We start from the raw sequence: 20,529 nt of genomic DNA, 5'->3' as shown, positions 1-20,529 counted from the left end.
GAGAGAGAGAGTAAGAGGTCAATAAGGTTACAAATGGATAGATTGAGAGAGGCTTACTTAATGATTGCTGTGTGGTCACAGCATAAAGCAGTTGTGGATGGCAAATTGTGAGATGTGATAGAGCTGTGTTTGTGTGACCTGCTTTCAGTGGGAGAGACCCAGCTGTTTTTCAACATAGCATCCAGTAGTACCTTATACATTAAAAATAACCTTATTGATTTGAACCTTCTCTCTTTAGCTACTGATTTAGCAAGCACATATTTGATGTGCACTGTGACAGCCCAGTTATATTTGAAAAATATTGTGCGTTAGTTTTGTGCTTGTACAAAGATAAATTGCATGCATGGCAGCTGTGCAGAACCGCTCTTGTCTGAAACATGCAACAAATCCATCCCTGGTTTGCCGGTCAACATGGAAGGAGAGGAAAGCACCATATTCTGTTATTGTGCCCCTGCAATAGTTGTGTTGACAGAGTAGTGGCTGTGAACGTGTGCCTTTTTCCTTACCCACATAGCATTGAAGAATCAACGGGACATTTACCTGCCAACGCTACTTTCTCATCTATGTGTTTAGCAGATTACCAGTTATTGCATCTTGTGACCTCCCCAAACAGCAAAGGGTCAAAAGCCCATTCGTGTCAAGATGAAAAAATATCCCCTGATGTACAAGAGCAAAAAACAAATGCTATTCACAAGCAAAAGCTCAGAAGAAACCAGGGGGGGGAGGGGTGTGTGTGTTGGTGGGTGTGTTGGTGTGTGTGTGTGTGTGTTCACTAAGCGCCAATGTGGGGTATCAAACCCTGATCTGACAATGATGGCAAGTTAACATTGGATTGGGGTGCAATGCTCTACATCAGCGCTTGGTTAATCCTGGACAATGTTGCATATTTCATCATGTTATATAAGTATGTGTACGTATGTGGAGTCCCTCTTTTGTTTTTAGCAGAGTTCTCCTGCTTTAATTGGTTGGGATGCAGAACTACCATACACAAAGGGGCAAGTGTTATACATGATTTTGAAATGAGGTGTAGGTATTTGAAAACCAGAAACCAGAGTGAAGATTCATTGAAACTCTACATCATTATTAAAGGGAAATTTCAGCAAGTTGTCATTTTACATATTACAATATTATTCAAAAAAACTGAACTGGGTGGATGTATTTGTAGCCAAGTTGCAGCTGTAACACTTGCACCCACACAAGTGTATTGATACAACACTTCTTGTAAATCCTGTGTGTCTTAACTTCTTACTAACAGCATGTAACTTTTCATTGTGAAGACCTGATATCAAACTAAAAACAGCATTTTTTTCCCATTAAATTGGCATGTAGAGAGGTATTTTGAACATGTCTTGTTTCAAGGTATACTTCCCTTTTTTGTGCCGATTACATCAGTGGGTACTTTTGGAAGTGGTTATAGTGATAGGAGGATGGAATGACTACACTATTTCTCATTTGCTCCTTTGTAAAAAGAAATATGCCAGGTCTGAGTTTATATACATCTCTTACTAACAGATCTGTGTCAAATACAATACATTTCATTAACAAGGTTCTTACTGTACATTTGTCACTGGTCCAGTAAACACTGTCTTTTGAATCTCGATACAAAGTTTATTGACATATTACTATTGCGGTGGCATATAAAATGAGTCTACCAGATTACACAGGCCATGGTCATGGTTCGATAGTGGTTGAAATGGGATTAACTCCAGCGTAATCCTCCTAAAGTGACACCTTTCTTTATGTCACATGAGGTGTTATTACCAACCCAACCTCTCCATTCCATCCCTTCCTTTTTTTCTCTTTGCCAATCCTTTCCTAAGGTATTCTGCTATCTGTGATTTATCCTTTTGTTGTTTCTAAAACTGTTTGTGCCTCAGGGTTTGGCTGTACCAATTCTCTCAGGTATTTACTCTACATTACACACTACTGTACCTGTGTGAATATACCTTTGTATGAACATGTATATTATCTTGTGTGTGTCTATGAGTTTGTGACCACCTGATGATACTTTTGTAGCTCATAGTTTATGTTGGTCCATGTGTTGCATGTGTGTGCATCTCTATGAGATCAGCTTGTGCTATGGCAGTGATTTTCTACCAGGTTTCCCAGGAAACCTTGGTCTCCTCGGGCATCCCTAAAGGGTTCCCTCTGATTTTCAAGTAATTTTAAAATTGTACCAAATATAGAAGAATTTACAATGCATCTGATGGGTTGGGGTTTCTCAGTATTTCACATATGGTTCCTTAACCAAAAAAAGGTTGGAAACCACTGTGCTGAGACTGTTTGTAAGTAGCCATATAGTTTCTTAATTCATGGCAAAATTAAAACGTGAGAAGAAATAATAAATATTGGAATTACTACATTTAATGTAATCAAGATAGAGTTTACATAAAAGTACTTTAGGACTTTAGTACTTTAGCTGCGCCCACCATGCCTGCTCATTCCCAGTGCTCGCGCCCCCCCCCCCCTTACCTAGAAACCAGCATCAAATGACGTTGCAGGGTGATGTGACGTCCTTTGGGGGATCTCCGGTGCTGTCAGTCTCCGATTGTCCTGCTAGTAGTGGTAAGAGCACTCTCATTAATGCAGCTGGAGTCTGTGATGTTTTTTCACCACACAGTAACATGCTATTCACCTGTGCATGAACCTTAAAAGGCTTCTAAATATGATTATACATTTTTTACTTTAATTTTCCTCCTTTTTACAGAAATAGTTATATACAACTGTGTGTTGATATATGTGTAACTGTCCCACATAGCTGTGATATATGTGTAAATTTTGTGATTATGTCCATTTGTGTGGAGAACTGTGCTTATGAGTGTGTGTGTGTGTTACTTTATAACTGTATATGTCCGTTGCGTGATTCATTAAGTGCTCATCTGCATGTGCGTGCACAAATACATACATCACTGTTTATTATTATTATAGTGTTTGGCAGATTACACATCACCATTGTGTGGGAATGTTATATAGACTTTGCATCATACGTCCGTCTGTAATATGTGTGTGTCATACTATTGTACATGTTAGTATGTGCAAGTTTGTATGCATTGTCTGTATTTATTTGTGTGTGAGTGTGAAGCGTGTGGCATTATGTGCCTATGTGAGTATATTATTTTGTGTGCTTATCTGTGTGTGAGGAGATAAGTTGGCTGTACTTTCTACCTTTGTTTTGTGTCAGTGACTCACACAGACTGAGTGCCACAGTGTAGTCGTGTCTTCCCTTCAGCACTTGCTTTCTGTGTCACTGGCTGCTATTCAGGACCTAGGACAGCTCCCCAGCAGCGATAAAGGCCTGACTAGAACCTTAGGATCATAACTAGCAATTACTTACTACCTCTGGACCTGAGTTTGTGCGCACCAAAGGATTTCCCACACAGTCTGTACAGTATATAATTGCACACAAAAAAACACAAGGTGGGAGTTGTGTTTTCATTAAACAGGAAACACAATAAAGGGTGTTGTGTTTTCATTCTTCCTTTATTGCACAAATGCACCACTGAATCACACAGAGGGCTGAGCACTCTGTTCAGGCAATACTGGTTGTATCTTAAACTGTCAATTTAAATTGTGCAGTACTGTCTGTCTCTGTTTGGATCAGAGTGTTCTGAGTATTGTTAGCTGCCTCTCTGCAGATCAGGAAGGCCTTACTAAATGTTCAACTACTGTATCTCTGCCTGGAACATGCAGTACTAGCTGTGCCTCTTAATGTTGATCCTGATCTGGCAGTGCTAGCTGTGTTTTTAGCAGTCATTTTCGGAATGAGGCAATGCTGACCGGCACATAGCGTTCTCCTTGATATTAGGCAACACTAACTGTTTATTTAGCTCTCTCTTTAGTGATCAAGTAGTGGTTGTCTCTAAAGCTTACTTATATATATGGATCACATCATACTGTCTGTCTCTTAGCTGTCCGCCTTCCAGCTGTCTCTGGATCATGTAGTGATGGCTGCAGCATGTCTCTGAATTTGGCACTTGTTTTTTTTCTTTAGCTGTCTCTTTCATGACCAGTGGGGTTTTGCTGCTTCTTTTGCTGTTTTTTCACCTCCTCCTGGATCAAATATTGCTTGGTGTCTGGATAGATATCAATGCCTCTCATTTTTTAAGTCTCTGGGTCAGTCAGTGATGGCTGCCTTGTAGCAGTCTCTCAAGCTATTGTGCTGCCTTGTGCTGGAGGATGTTGTTGTGTAAGAAGCTATCAGGCACTGTAAGTACACACTGTGCTGTCTGGTTAATGGATAGAAATGATGGCTAGAGAGGAAGCATCTATAGAGCTTGTAGACCCCTTCTCTAATGGGAATGTGATTTGGTCGTCATTGGCAGCAAAGGGGGATTAAAGCTTCCACATTCTGAAAAGAGAAGCAGTGTGAATGTGACTGTATGAAGTGAGAAGGATTTTGACACCTGCTGAATAAACAGGAGGTGTTTGTGCAACACAAACGCACACACACACACATACAGATACACACACATACACACACAATTGTACATACAGGTGCCCTTTCAGTGACGGTAGCTCCTGGGGGCTCTGTCATTTGCGGTCACCTATCTCTCCCTCTTTGCTAGCCATGGTTTGTGTGTCAGAAATATCCACTGATATCACTCCCCAGAGCTAGTGATGTCACTGGCAGCCAATCAGCGAGCCTGTGACTGTGTGTGCTGTAGACTCTCAGCTCTTGCAGGCATCCTAGTTCCCTTTAACCTCTTCATGGCCAGACAGAACAGCTGTCTTGATCTATCCATCCAAGAAAGAAATGCAGGACATGGTTATTTGACGAATTTCCCCATTTCAGGGCATAACTGTGCAAATCATTGACTTGCACATGTGGATAGACATCAGCCCCTGCTGCTGCAAGATTCCTTATTTCACCCTTTCCAGTTGTAGAGACCTACATACAAGCAGCATTGCTTCATCAATCATTTCCTTTCCTGAGAGGTATGCCAATCCGCATTCCTGCTAGCAGGATCTGCAGACCATTGCTTCATTGTGCATTTTCCTGCAGAACATTTCATAGCTCAATTAAGCTAATTTCTGCTTCAAAGATTAACATATGTCTATTAGCATTAAATCTATACAGAGCACAAGTATATCAACACCTTTGCAGCTAATTATGCACACAAGTGCGATTCTTGCAGGATAAAACTAACAGCTAAATGGTAAACTGGCCTATTTCTGCTTCTTCTCTCATGTTACTCTCTCATGTTACTCTGCTTACTGTACCAGTATTTCATTTAGGGATATAGAACATGGCACCATTTACCTGTATATTGTTTGATTTAATACAGATTTTATTAGATTAATAAATGAAAAGCAAAATATTAAAAATATTGCTTTTTTCCCATCCCTTCTTATCCTGCCTCATTTCCACCTCAGATGTGAAATTAAGGGACAGCAAGAGGTGCAAAAATCAGACTGCCAACCTTGTATCTGCCCTGGTTATTTTAACCATCATAATTGGTGCCTGAGGTCAGCATCTCTTTCCCTTAAAGCGGGTTGAAGGAGTTACTCACTGCAAATAAACCACTCCCTCTGAAGTGTATGAATGTAGTTTGAACCCCCCGCCTACCCTATTTCTGATGCTCTCACTGTTTAGGTCATTGGAATAGTACTAGAGGTCTGACTCTCTTACCTACCCATACAGGTTTAGAGGGGGGGGGGGAAGCTCAGGTGTGAATCACAGACTATCTTTTCTTCTCTGTCTCAGTATTGGGTATGGGGGTCTGGTGTTTCGATCGCCTGTCTCTGTTCCTCACCGTATTAAGATTAGTGATCTGTATTTTAATCCTCTTGATTCTCATGTCTTTCTCCTCAGTATTGGGGTCAGGGATGCAGTGCTGTGGTGACATGTATGTTGCTGTCATGCTTTTCTTTCTACAGTCTGTCGGTCTCTGTTGTCAGAACAGAGTTCCATTCTCGGCTCTTCCGTACAACCTGCCTGTTACAGTATTGAGAGTAATGGCTGTCATACTGTACTGTACATTCTTTGGCAGGAAGGTAGGGTGATCCCTGTTGGGATCAGAATTATAAGTATCAGGCTCTGCCTTCCTTTCTGACTTTTATCAGTATCGAGGTCAATGTTATGTATCGCCCTCGCTCGAGCACGCAGTGAGCAGGACAGCGAATCGCTCCTGCAGACGCTGACATCACGCTGCGTGAGCGCGTGTCTCCCCACCCTGGCCGCAGTCTTTGAGAGGGTTGGGGTTCCTTAGGATGCATCAGATATCAGACACGCTATTATAGAGGGTTGGGGTTCCTTACAATGCATCTGATCTCAGACGCGCTATTAGAGAGAGTTGGGGTTCCTTATAATGCACCTGATCTCAGACGCGCTATTAGAGAGGGTTGGTGTTCCTTTCAATGCATCTGATCTCAGACGCGCTATTAGAGAGGGTTGGGGTTCCTTACAATGTATCTGAGCACAGACGCACTATTAGAGAGGGTTGGGGTTCCTTACAATGTATCTGAGCACAGACGCACTATTAGAGAGGGTTGGGGTTCCTTACAATGTATCTGAGCACAGACGCACTATTAGAGAGGGTTGGGGTTCCTTACAATGTATCTGATCTCAGACTCGCTATTAGAGAGGGTTGGGGTTCCTTACAATGTATCTGATCTCAGACTCGCTATTAGAGAGGGTTGGGGTTTCGCAGAATTTCACACTATAATTATAGATTTCCACTGCCCTAGTGCATGGATCTCTGTATCACAGTGATTTCTTGGTTTTTTAGGTGCGGTGGGCTCTCGGGAGGAGCCACAGTTCGTGACGGCGCGTGCTGGGGAGAGTGTGATCTTGGGGTGCGATGTGATACATCCCCTCACAGCACAGCCCCCTCCCTATGTAGTTGAGTGGTTTAAGTTTGGAGTTCCCATTCCCATCTTCATCAAATTTGGGTTCTATCCTCCTCATGTGGACCCAGAGTATGCAGGTCAGTGATGGGCGGGGTGTCAAAAGCTACAAGTATATAAAACTTCTCTTATTTTATGTATTGTATCATCCCCTATTGCAAACACACACACACACACACACACACACACACACACACACACACACACACACACACACACACACACACACACACACACACACACACACACACACCTCATTGTCTTATGGTTAGCAAACTTCAAACATATAAACTCCCACAGGTACAAATACATTTCTTCAGTTTTAAAATAAAACTTTCACATTATGTACTGTTAAGTCACCAGCACTTCAGCGAAACACTTATTGCCTGTGTAATGGCCTAATCTCATTACTGGCTCTCTCAACCATTACATGTTTTCCTCTTGCCCACGTGTACCCATATAATTCAGCTGGTCTCCCTTTTTATTGTCTGTATTCTGGAAATCAGTCATTGCTTTATCTCAGTCTGGCCATTGACATCCTCATCTTTCTATCCGGCATTATGATTTCTCTTGTTATTTCTGTACTCCTCAGTATTTCTCAGTCTCCATTTCTCCTCTCTACACTATTTCTGCATTTTCTTCCTCTGTTCATCACTCTCTTATTTGGAAACGCCCACAAATCCTATAGGAGGGGTTGGGATTGAAACGGCAGGTTGCAGTGTACAGGCCTTGAACCTGCAGAGGAGCAGCAGAAGCGCGTCACTGTTAGCTTCTGTGCTTTTGAGGGATGTCACCAACAGCAGGGGTGGCCAACTCTAGTCCTCAAGCAGTCTAGGACGTTTGGTCGAATGACCACAGGTACTTGGGTGCAACTCATTTTGCCACCTGGACACTCAGCCGGCAGCTACTTCGCCACTAATGTAAATCCCTAACCTTAACCCTTACTTTAAAACCCCCTAATATTAACCCCTAACACTAATGATACGTCTATCCTAAAAACCTTAACCCCATTACCCTAAAATCCCTTAAGTTAACCCCTATCCTAACCGATAAAATAACCCCCTACCCTAACTGTCAAAACCCGAGGTTTCAGTGGTCGGACCGGCTGTGGCCGAGCATCCGTCTCGGGCCAAACACCGGTGGTTATTTGGTCACGGAAAAATGGCCGCGACTAAATGTCCCATTCCGGTCCTTTTGGGCCACCAAGTGGCCTGGTATTAGGGATATCGCTGCTTCAGCACAGGCGGCTCAATCAGTGGCTCAGTCATGATTGAGCCACCTATGCTGTAGCAGGGATAACTTGAAAGCCTGACCTGTTGGGGGCCCTTGAGGACTGGAGTTGGCCACCCCTGACCTAGAACTGTAACCTGCTGCATCAAGCAACTTCTTGCTTGATAGGGTCACAGTAGTTCACACGATCCAAGGACAGGTATCTCCTCCTCTTCCTGCACGTGTTGCCTGCACTGTATTGTGAAGATGGAAGCGTATTGCAAGACTCTGATGTTTTTTTTCTTCCATTCTTTCTCCCTCTATGAAAATTTTCACACCCTCCTACTCTTACAAACACACGCACACGCGCACGCACACGCACACGCACACACACACACACACACACACACACACACACACACACACACACACACACACACACACACACTGTCTCTCTTCCTTACTTCCCCCTCTCCCATTTTCATCACATACCACACTTCTTTTTCTCTGTCCTGTCTCTTGTTCCCATGTTTACTCCACCCCTAATGCCAGTGAGCCATGTCAGCGATCCCTGGTAGATGCAATAAGCTGAAACATGTCACTGTGCCCAGCTAAGCGTGACAGATTGAGATCAGCGGGGAATTCCTGGGCTCCATGATGTACCTATTTTCCATGTAACTTCATTCACCGTTTGAACCATTAACCACCCGCTGAATCTAAAGTTCCCTCCTTGACCCCTGTGCTCTGTCCCCGTTCCCAGGCCGCGCCGCACTCCACGACAAGGCATCCCTACGTATTGAACAGGCTCGCTCGCAAGATCAGGGCTGGTACGAGTGCAAAGTACTGATGCTGGAGCAGCAATATGACACCTTCCATAATGGCAGCTGGGTGCACCTCACTATCAATGGTAAGCGAGTTCAAAACCCCGCAGAGAAATGACGAACGCGATACTTCCGTTTCCTCCGTGTAAAAAGTTCTCATTGTAAACTTGTTTTTTTTTAATCCCTGACTTTTTAGTAAGGAATCACTAAATTCTCTCTTTTTTTCTGGTTGTTGGGAAATTGTCCTGACAGGTATTAAGTATGCAGGTGCATTAAAAATGAATGCTGCCCTTTTAGTACAGTACTTGACGGGAGTAGAAACCTTTGAGCTCCCAAGTTGCCACAGTGACGCTCTTAGACTTGAAAACCTGCTGCTTTTTAAACGGACCTACAAATGGCAATATAATTTGTACAAGTGCACAGACACATCAGACTGCCTGTTGTAACTTGGTAAGTGCCTTTGAATTTTGGAGTCATTTTGAGCTTGGTCCTCTGCCTCGATTTGCAGCCCAGGTCTTCCGATTTGCAGCAATTGTTTGCAGCCTTTTTTAGTGTACGGTTTAATTTCTGATTGCTTCTCATTTTTATGTATCTTTATCATTATGGCTCACAGTTAATGAGCAGTGCTACACCATAACACACCTTCTCGGACCCCTTTTGGCTTCATCACTTGAGTGGTCCGCAGGGGGTCTTCTAGCACCAGAAGGTCACAAACGTGAATAAAAAATGAAAACACAAAATAATACAATACAGTATGTCTCTCAATTAGGACAGGACAGACATTCAGTAGCCTGTAGAATGTGCACTCACATACAATTAGTTATTTTAAGCGTATCCATGAATCAGTGGCAATATCGCATGGAAAAATGAAAAGCCCAAATACTGTAGTGCAGACTGATAAAAATGTACCTGGTGATAAAATAAAATGTAACACACTCACATGGTGTCACAATATAACAGGCACATATTTAGCAAGAGCTAGAGTAGTCGCCGTCCAAGACCCTAAGCGTTCACGCCGCTCGTGTCTTCAGCTCTCTCCGCGTCTCTCCACTCTCATCTGCGATTGGTTGGTTCCCGCACATCCTGGTTTGGCTGCCCGGATGTAGAATCAGAGAACCAGTAGCGGCGTCCTGCACAGCAGTGAACAGCCACGCTCTACACGTTTCACCGGATCCCCGGCTTCATCAGGAGTCGGGCGACTACTTATTTCTTGTCAAATATGTGCCTGTTATATGGCGACACCATGTGAGTGTGTTACATTTTATTTTATCACCGGATACATTTTTATCAGTCTGCACTGTTTGCGCTTTTCATATTTCCACTGAGGTCACCACACATTCCAGGCACACAAGGATACGATATTGCCACTGATTAATGGATACGCTTAAAAGAACTAATAGTATGTGAGTACACATTCTATAGGCTGCTGAAAGTCTGCTCTGTCCTAATTCTGAGACATATTGCACTATTTTGTGCTTTCATTTTTTATTCACATGTTTGCGCTCCCCACTACTTGGACTTCGACATTTCCTAGGTTTGAGAGAGCATTCCCAGGAAGGGTTTGAGCAGCACTCTACAGAGTTTTTTTTAAAATATTTTTCACTTTTCTGTTTTTCATCACAGAATTGTCTGTTTATATTATTGATTTATATATTTCATATTTCACAGAGCATGTTCTTATATATGAATTGCACTTATATTTGGTATAGAGCGCCATTTTGATAACACCTTTTTCTCACCTGTGGCACCAGTAGGTGTCATTTTGCATAGCATTGCTAAGTATATGTGGGCCTATATATTTCTTTCTGTTTGCCCCCCTGTGTTTCTGTTCCATATTTGCATGGTTATCACTATTCTTTTCTGTCAGTGTTTCTCTCTTTCCCAGTCTGACACTGGCCTTTTGCGTCTCTGTTTCTGCATCTCTCTTATCCTGTGTCTATATCCATATACTGCACGTCTTCCTGTCTATGTCTCCCTGACTACCTGTAACCAGTATTTCTCTATCCTTCTGTTGATGTAACCTCTGTTGTTCCTCTGTATCCCATTCTGTTTCTCTTTCCAGTTCTTCTATATCTCTCTTTCTCTCTTTCCTGCAGTACTTTTATTTGTACCAATTTCAACCATTCTTTTTACCCCCAGTGTGTTTATTTGCCTCTATCAATATTAGGTATTGTACATGCCCCTCTCCCTGTCTCTTGTCACCACTGTCTGTTCTGTCACTCTCCCTGCCCCTATTCTTGTACTTCATAGTCCCCACTAGTCTCATCCTCTTTTTACTTGCTTTCCTCACTGGCTAGTCATTTTCTGCCCCCTGTGTCTCTGTTTCTATCTGTCTCCTGTGCCTCTTGTATCGTTGCTTCCCTTGCTTCATGTCTTTTTAATCCTTATCTGCCTGGAACCCAATCTCTCCCAGCACCTCCCACCTTCACAGAAACCCCTCCTCAATACCTGGAGGTGAAGGAAGGAAGCAGCAGTACTCTCACATGCACTGCCTTTGGGAACCCCAAACCTACAGTCTCGTGGCTGCGGGAGGGAGAGATCCTGGGGGGAACCCCAAAATATCAGGTAAGGGGACTACGTGTTAATCAGTGTTGTTGTACCCGGCAGAAGTAAACAAGTTAACTGTCTTCTAGCGGAGACGCTGTACTCACAACAGTATCCCTTAACCGCCCATGCCACCCTGTCACCTTTTGGTAAGTTTGGTGGGCTCATCTTTTCTCTGGTTCTCAGTCACCTTCTCCCTTGTTTAATGCTCTTCTGTTTTCTTTCTCTAGCAGAACGAATCCCCTCTTTGTCTAATTAAACCTCTTGCTTGGACACTAATGACCGTAATAATTAGTAGCCAGAAGATCATTGTATTATTTATGCTAAGATAGAAGGGGGAGCATTCTGATTTTGACATGTGACCCATAGTCTGTTTTGTTTAGGGTTCTATTTTACATTTGCAGTAGGTGGAGGTTTAACTAGATGTTGTTGTAATGTAATTAGCTGGTTGAATGAAAAGAGTTTCAAACAGTTGTGTAAGTGACAGACTGGCCTCTCACATAGGGCCGTATATACTAAATTATGCTAAAAAGCTGTAAGGCATTTTACTTTGTAAAGTGCCTTATAGGAAATGTGGCCCATTGTGTTGTGCAGCTGAGTGACAAGGGTTCACATTGGGCCATATTTACTCAGTGGTGTTATGCCATAAAACTCCTTCACGTCTCTTGAATGGGTCATCAGATTGTTTCCGGAGCCAGAAGGTTTTAATGAAATTGAGCCATATAGAAAATATGGGTCTTTCTGTTGTGTGGCTTATTGACTGGATCCAGACATTGAGCATAGGTGAATGAAGGGACTTGCATGTTGTGTTGTGTAGGTTAGTGACAAAGCTTTCACTTTGTGTAGTGTTCAGGACTCTTATGTAGTATTGTGTAGGCAAGAGATTAGAGTCTTGTGTTTTGTGGATGAGTGACAAAACTCTCATGTTGTTTTGTAAATGACAGGACACGTGTGAGTGATTGCATTATTTTGTACTGTTGTGCTGTGTTGTTGAGTGATTGGATTCTCATGTTGGGTGTGTAGTTGAGTGGCCAAGCCCTCACATTGTGCTGTATAGGTGTATCACAGGACTTTCACATTGTGTTGTGTAGCTCTATGATGAGGCTGTCATGGTGTATTCTGTTGTTGAGTGATAGAGCTCTCATGTTGTGTTGTTGAGTGATCGAGCTCTCGTGTTTTGTTGTTGAGTGATAGAGCTCTCATGATGTTGTGTTGATGAGTGACAGGGCTCTCAAGATGTGTTATTTAAGTGAGAGAACCTCATTACTAAAATTATTAAAGCCTTTTACGTGTTATATTGTGTAGGTTAGCAACCAGGCTGTCATATTGTGCTGTATAGTTGAGTGATGGGACTTGTAAATTTTGCTGTGTAAGAGCACTCTCTTACACAGCAAAATTTACAAGTCCCATCACTCAACTATATGGGACTCTTTTGTTGCGTTCTAAGTAACAGGACCTGCACACTGTTTTGTGTAAACGAGTGACCAGGTTCTCACTTTGTGCTCTATAGGTGAGCGACGGGAGTCTGACCATCTCTTCCATTGGTCGAGAAGACAGAGGATCTTACACCTGCAGAGCTTCCAGTATTCAGGGGGAAGCAGTTCATAGCACACGGCTACTAGTACAAGGTAACCTCTCCACATTCCTTTCCTCACTGTTTCATTATGAACTCAGATGCTCTCTCACCTGCTCCACACAGAGAGACCTGGGAGCATGAGCCAACAGCAGCCCTGAGGCCCCCAGTGCCCTACCCTCTCTGGCTGGGCTCCAGGTGACAGCATGTACTGTTTTGGGCAGCTGAGGTAATGTTTGTTTCCATCCCCAGGGTCGCCCTTCATTGTTTCCCCTCCAGAGAACATCACAGTTAACATTTCCCAGGATGCTCTGTTCACATGCCAGGCCGAAGCGTATCCAGGGAACCTCACCTACACCTGGTACTGGCAAGAAGAGAACGTCTTCTTCAAGAAGTAGGCCCCCCTTGCATGCTGCTCTTATTAACCTTATTACCCAATTTCACTCTCCGTTCACACGGATACTTTACTTCTTTCACACTCATGATTTGAGCATTATACACACTCCTCACTAAGGCCTTTTAGTGCTAAGGCCTAGACTCACGCAGCTCTGTTAAATCACTCAATGTGACCTTAACCTATCTTAATGTCACGTTAACACTAGCAGTGTATCTTCAAAGGATAATAACATAACATTAGGCCATATTTTCTCCCATAAAGAGCATGGCGTTAACTATAACGGCTGTGAAGGCTATTGACATTAATATAAAAAGGTTGTATTAAGCGCAAATGAATTAATATACAGATGATTGATGCAAAAAAGTAAAAAAAAGTGTCAGACAGTGGGGCAGCACCCAAAAGGACACAGTCCCTGTGTCTAGAAGATACAGAAAAAAACAAATATGGAGTGCAAACAAAACCAAACAAATAGGGGAAAATGTGTGAAGGAGAATGGCTTACACAGCAGGTGGAAATCTAGATACTGGAATGGATTCCCTTGAATAGAGGGAAAAGAAAACAATAGTGTGATTCTGTTATAACAAACTTATATTGGAAACGCGTAGGATTTGGATTGTGCCAGGAGCGGGAGAGCCTGTGTGCTCTGTAGGGAGCCTGCACTGCCCCTGTTTCCATTGCCTGTCAGTTCAGACTGCATATCCGGGTTCCCGCATCCCAGTCTCGCGAACGCATTCGCGGGTGACGTCACGACAGAGGAGCGAGGCAACGAGAAGCGAGGAAGCCGGAGCACAGACGCCGCCGGAGCACAGATGCCGCCGGAGCACAGATGCAGCATAGACTGTGACGGACAGCAAACTACCACCAACCTCTGTTGGCACACAACCAAGGACTCTACCTGGGACCAGGAGAGTCCATGAGCCAGGATATCCTCATTAATCAATTGCCTTCTATCACCATATGTTTGTGAGTGTACAGCTGTTCATTTCCAATATAATTTTGTTATAACAGAATCACACTATTGTTTTCCTTTCCCTCTATTCAAGGGAATCCATTCCAGTATCTAGATTTCAACCTACTGTGTAAGGTAAGGCAGCGGTGCGCAAAGTTTGGGGCGCTGGATTTGTTTGGGGGGGCGCGGACACTTGCAGAGGTCCCGCGCTCTTCCCCGAGGCATTTAAATGAAATGCTGGGGGATCACGTAAGGCCTCGGCAACTCACTTACCGGGATTCTGCAGAGCTGGTAAGATGCGTTGCTATGGCATGCGGAGTGACGTCACACGTCCGTCTCCATGGCAACTAGGTCACGTGACGTCACGCCATGTGACCCCGCGGCGTCTTTTGACGCAGCCAAACAAGATGAGGGGGAGCAGGCAGGGGGGCGCAGCTCCAAAAGTTTTCAGAGCTAGCAGACTACAACAGCTGAGGCATCCCAGTGTCTGCCATGAACAGCACCTTTTGTGGTTCCTCAAAGAACATCACTTCCGGTTTCACTTTGGGGCGCGGATCCGTCCGCTCAGTATGTCTCTTCCTGGACAACTCAATCACTGTGATCAATATCGCCCTACGCATTTCACTGGAGACCAGCTTCCTCATGTGTCCTCAATCCATCTTTAAGTACTGTCTCTTGATAACGATTTTGGGATTGTATAACATGAATCTACTATAGTATGTATGGGTTTCACCTAATTAGGTTGGTTTTATATATATATATATATATATATATATATATATATATATATATATATATATATATATATATACACACTTTTACCACATATACCAATCACTTTTATACTAATCTTTAAGTAAGTTGTACTTGATGTTTTTGTTTTTATCTGTATGTTATTTAAGTTATACCTAAACTTGGCATGCCTCCCACCCCGACACTTAAAAAAGGGGTTTTCAGTATCTGTAATGGGGTCTCTTGTATTAAAGCATTTTGCTCCCATTTCATCCTGTCTGTCTAGCTTGCGACTTGGGGAGTGTAAGTAGGAGGTGTTGGGGAGGAGTTACATGGTGCACATATTGAGATGTATCACATTCTCTGCACTACTCTTTTCCCTCGTATTTGCCTCCCAAAATCTGCCATATCAAATCAAATCAAATGTAAGAAACTGTTCATACATATGCCGCAGCTCTGCTCCAAACAAACAGAGCGGTGCGTCAAAACGCGACATTGACATATAGACGCCTACAGCATTATTTTTCTCTCCTTTCTCTCTCCACTTCAGCAAAAGCCCTATTTCGGGGTCTGTATAGGAGTAACATGGACAGGCATAATGTCCCATTATTGGCAGATAATGCAAATGTAATGCTACAATGTTGTGAAGTGAAGCCTGTGATGATAACATGTAGTGTGCACGTTGTTTTTGCATATAATTAGTTGTAAAGATACCATGCTAACTTGGCACATAATGTCCTTTCCTATTTTAGGTAATATCACGTTATGAGCGCTGATTTAACAGAGCTTTGTGGATCTTGCCCTCAAACTCGCATGTCACAGTCTCTTGGCACCTTAAAAGCTTCTAACGAGCGCACCCGCTTTGTCACTGCTTGATCTTTGCTCTGTTGGAACATTGGCTTATAATGGCCTTGCATGTACTAAGAACTATACACAGGGGTGGTACTGGTTAATTATTATTATTATTATTATTATTATGACAACTGTTATTATTATTTAGTTGTTATTATTTACTGTAATCCTGTTTTGTAGGACAAATAATATATTTAATGGAGTGGGTAAGGATTGTTCCCTAGTATATGTTTGTGCTTACAACCCAAAATTATTATTGCGCCATCTCTGAGTGTTCACTTATAACATGTACATCTGTATTTCTTCAATTGTATTTCTGAGCCCTTGTATTGTACTGGTATGTGTTTCTGTCTCTGTGACTTAGAGCAGGGGTGCTCAACTCCAGTACCCAAGATCACACAATAGGTCAGGTTTTAAGGATATCCCTGCTTCAGCACAGGTGGCTCAACCAGGAGCTTATGAGCCACTGATTGAGCAATTTGTGCTGTAGCAAAGATACCCTGAAAACCAGACCTGGTGTGGGGCCTTGAGGACTGGAGCTGAGCACCACTGACTTATTTAAGTGCCTGACAGTTGTGTTTTTCATAGTATGTGCATATATCTCTTTATGTTTGTCTTTGGTTTGTGCCATGACCTTATGCTCCTTATGCAGTGACCTGAAGCTGCGGGTCCGCATTCTTATAGATGGAACGCTCATCATTTTCCGAGTCAAACCAGAGGATGCTGGGAAATATACCTGTGTGCCTAGCAACAGCCTGGGACGCTCTCCATCTGCAGCAGCATATCTAACTGTCCAATGTAAGTGTTATGCAAACTAACAGTGGGTGGGGTGTGAGTCCGACACTAACACAAACTAACTACACAGTCTAAATCTGCCACTTAACACCATCTATCAGACTGGCCGTAACACAAACACACAGGGCACTTTAACGACAACTATAAGGGCACTGTGAGTCTGTGAGCAACATAAACAGTTTAGAATCAGTGTGACTGTAACGTAAGTGTGTGCACTGTAAGTGGGTCAGTATATACTGTGCAGCGTGTGTGTAACTCCTGTGTGACCCGGGTGTGTGCTGCACTGTAAGTGGGTCAGTATATACTGTGCAGCGTGTGTGTAACTCCTGTGTGACCCGGGTGTGTGCTGCACTGTAAGTGGGTCAGTATATACTGTGCAGCGTGTGTGTAACTCCTGTGTGACCCGGGTGTGTGCTGCACTGTAAGTGGGTCAGTATATACTGTGCAGCGTGTGTGTAACTCCTGTGTGACCCGGGTGTGTGCTGCACTGTAAGTGGGTCAGTATATACTGTGCAGCGTGTGTGTAACTCCTGTGTGACCCGGGTGTGTGCTGCACTGTAAGTGGGTCAGTATATACTGTGCAGCGTGTGTGTAACTCCTGTGTGACCCGGGTGTGTGCTGCACTGTAAGTGGGTCAGTATATACTGTGCAGCGTGTGTGTAACTCCTGTGTGACCCGGGTGTGTGTTGCACTGTAAGTGGGTCAGTATATACTGTGCAGCGTGTCAGTATATACTGTGCAGCGTGTGTGTAACTCCTGTGTGACCCGGGTGTGTGCTGCACTGTAAGTGGGTCAGTATATACTGTGCAGCGTGTGTGTAACTCCTGTGTGACCCGGGTGTGTGCTGCACTGTAAGTGGGTCAGTATATACTGTGCAGCGTGTGTGTAACTCCTGTGTGACCCGGGTGTGTGCTGCACTGTAAGTGGGTCAGTATATACTGTGCAGCGTGTCAGTATATACTGTGCAGCGTGTGTGTAACTCCTGTGTGACCCGGGTGGGTGCTGCACTGTAAGTGGGTCAGTACATACTGTGCAGCGTGTGTGTAACTCCTGTGTGACCCGGGTGTGTGCTGCACTGTAAGTGGGTCAGTATATACTGTGCAGCGTGTGTGTAACTCCTGTGTGACCCGGGTGTGTGCTGCACTGTAAGTGGGTCAGTATATACTGTGCAGCGTGTGTGTAACTCCTGTGTGACCCGGGTGTGTGCTGCACTGTAAGTGGGTCAGTATATACTGTGCAGCGTGTGTGTAACTCCTGTGTGACCCGGGTGTGTGCTGCACTGTAAGTGGGTCAGTATATACTGTGCAGCGTGTGTGTAACTCCTGTGTGACCCGGGTGTGTGCTGCACTGTAAGTGGGTCAGTATATACTGTGCAGCGTGTGTGTAACTCCTGTGTGACCCGGGTGTGTGCTGCACTGTAAGTGGGTCAGTATATACTGTGCAGCGTGTGTGTAACTCCTGTGTGACCCGGGTGTGTGCTGCACTGTAAGTGGGTCAGTATATACTGTGCAGCGTGTGTGTAACTCCTGTGTGACCCGGGTGTGTGCTGCACTGTAAGTGGGTCAGTATATACTGTGCAGCGTGTGTGTAACTCCTGTGTGACCCGGGTGTGTGCTGCACTGTAAGTGGGTCAGTATATACTGTGCAGCGTGTGTGTAACTCCTGTGTGACCCGGGTGGGTGCTGCACTGTAAGTGGGTCAGTATATACTGTGCAGCGTGTGTGTAACTCCTGTGTGACCCGGGTGTGTGCTGCACTGTAAGTGGGTCAGTACATACTGTGCAGCGTGTGTGTAACTCCTGTGTGACCCGGGTGTGTGCTGCACTGTAAGTGGGTCAGTATATACTGTGCAGCGTGTGTGTAACTCCTGTGTGACCCGGGTGGGTGCTGCACTGTAAGTGGGTCAGTATATACTGTGCAGCGTGTGTGTAACTCCTGTGTGACCCGGGTGTGTGCTGCACTGTAAGTGGGTCAGTATATACTGTGCAGCGTGTGTGTAACTCCTGTGTGACCCGGGTGTGTGCTGCACTGTAAGTGGGTCAGTATATACTGTGCAGCGTGTGTGTAACTCCTGTGTGACCCGGGTGTGTGCTGCACTGTAAGTGGGTCAGTATATACTGTGCAGCGTGTGTGTAACTCCTGTGTGACCCGGGTGGGTGCTGCACTGTAAGTGGGTCAGTATATACTGTGCAGCGTGTGTGTAACTCCTGTGTGACCCGGGTGGGTGCTGCACTGTAAGTGGGTCAGTATATACTGTGCAGCGTGTGTGTAACTCCTGTGTGACCCGGGTGGGTGCTGCACTGTAAGTGGGTCAGTACATACTGTGCAGCGTGTGTGTAACTCCTGTGTGACCCGGGTGTGTGCTGCACTGTAAGTGGGTCAGTATATACTGTGCAGCGTGTGTGTAACTCCTGTGTGACCCGGGTGTGTGCTGCACTGTAAGTGGGTCAGTATATACTGTGCAGCGTGTGTGTAACTCCTGTGTGACCCGGGTGTGTGTGCACTGTAAGTGGGTCAGTATATACTGTGCAGCGTGTGTGTAACTCCTGTGTGACCCGGGTGTGTGCTGCACTGTAAGTGGGTCAGTACATACTGTGCAGCATGTGCGTAACTCCTGTGTGACCCGGGTGTGTGCTGCACTGTAAGTGGGTCAGTATATACTGTGCAGCGTGTGTGTAACTCCTGTGTGACCCGGGTGTGTGCTGCACTGTAAGTGGGTCAGTATATACTGTGCAGCGTGTCAGTATATACTGTGCAGCGTGTGTGTAACTCCTGTGTGACCCGGGTGGGTGCTGCACTGTAAGTGGGTCAGTATATACTGTGCAGCGTGTGTGTAACTCCTGTGTGACCCGGGTGTGTGCTGCACTGTAAGTGGGTCAGTATATACTGTGCAGCGTGTGTGTAACTCCTGTGTGACCCGGGTGTGTGCTGCACTGTAAGTGGGTCAGTATATACTGTGCAGCGTGTGTGTAACTCCTGTGTGACCCGGGTGTGTGCTGCACTGTAAGTGGGTCAGTATATACTGTGCAGCGTGTGTGTAACTCCTGTGTGACCCGGGTGGGTGCTGCACTGTAAGTGGGTCAGTACATACTGTGCAGCGTGTGTGTAACTCCTGTGTGACCCGGGTGTGTGCTGCACTGTAAGTGGGTCAGTATATACTGTGCAGCGTGTGTGTAACTCCTGTGTGACCCGGGTGTGTGCTGCACTGTAAGTGGGTCAGTATATACTGTGCAGCGTGTGTGTAACTCCTGTGTGACCCGGGTGTGTGCTGCACTGTAAGTGGGTCAGTATATACTGTGCAGCGTGTGTGTAACTCCTGTGTGACCCGGGTGTGTGCTGCACTGTAAGTGGGTCAGTATATACTGTGCAGCGTGTGTGTAACTCCTGTGTGACCCGGGTGTGTGCTGCACTGTAAGTGGGTCAGTATATACTGTGCAGCGTGTGTGTAACTCCTGTGTGACCCGGGTGGGTGCTGCACTGTAAGTGGGTCAGTATATACTGTGCAGCGTGTGTGTAACTAGTGTGTGACTCGGGTGGGTGCTGCACTGTAAGTGGGTCAGTATATACTGTGCAGCGTGTGTAACTACTGTGTGACCCGGGTGTGTGCTGCACTGTAAGTGGGTCAGTATATACTGTGCAGCGTGTGTGTAACTCCTGTGTGACCTGGGTGTGTGCTGCACTGTAAGTGGGTCAGTATATACTGTGCAGCGTGTGTGTAACTCCTGTGTGACCTGGGTGTGTGCTGCACTGTAAGTGGGTCAGTATATACGGTGCAGCGTGTGTGTAACTCCTGTGTGACCTGGGTGTGTGCT

The 20,529-nt window shown here is 44.8% G+C and overlaps 1 protein-coding gene across 3 annotated transcripts in view; it reads left to right on the top strand.

Moving 5' to 3' along the window:
- IGSF9B (immunoglobulin superfamily member 9B) overlaps positions 1-20,529 on the top strand; it is a 90,337-nt gene that overhangs the window by 10,867 nt on the left and 58,941 nt on the right. For all 3 annotated transcript variants that reach the window (XM_075603370.1, XM_075603369.1, XM_075603371.1), the window contains exons 2-7: positions 6,729-6,926; positions 8,816-8,962; positions 11,290-11,441; positions 12,931-13,048; positions 13,246-13,387; positions 16,576-16,721. In XM_075603370.1, coding sequence (XP_075459485.1) covers positions 6,729-6,926; positions 8,816-8,962; positions 11,290-11,441; positions 12,931-13,048; positions 13,246-13,387; positions 16,576-16,721 — 903 coding nt within the window. The remainder of the gene's footprint in view (positions 1-6,728; positions 6,927-8,815; positions 8,963-11,289; positions 11,442-12,930; positions 13,049-13,245; positions 13,388-16,575; positions 16,722-20,529) is intronic.

This window comes from Ascaphus truei, chromosome 6 (genome assembly GCF_040206685.1).
Source record: "Ascaphus truei isolate aAscTru1 chromosome 6, aAscTru1.hap1, whole genome shotgun sequence".
Classification (NCBI taxonomy): Eukaryota; Metazoa; Chordata; class Amphibia; order Anura; family Ascaphidae; genus Ascaphus; species Ascaphus truei.
This window is presented reverse-complemented; position numbering and strand designations above follow the sequence as displayed.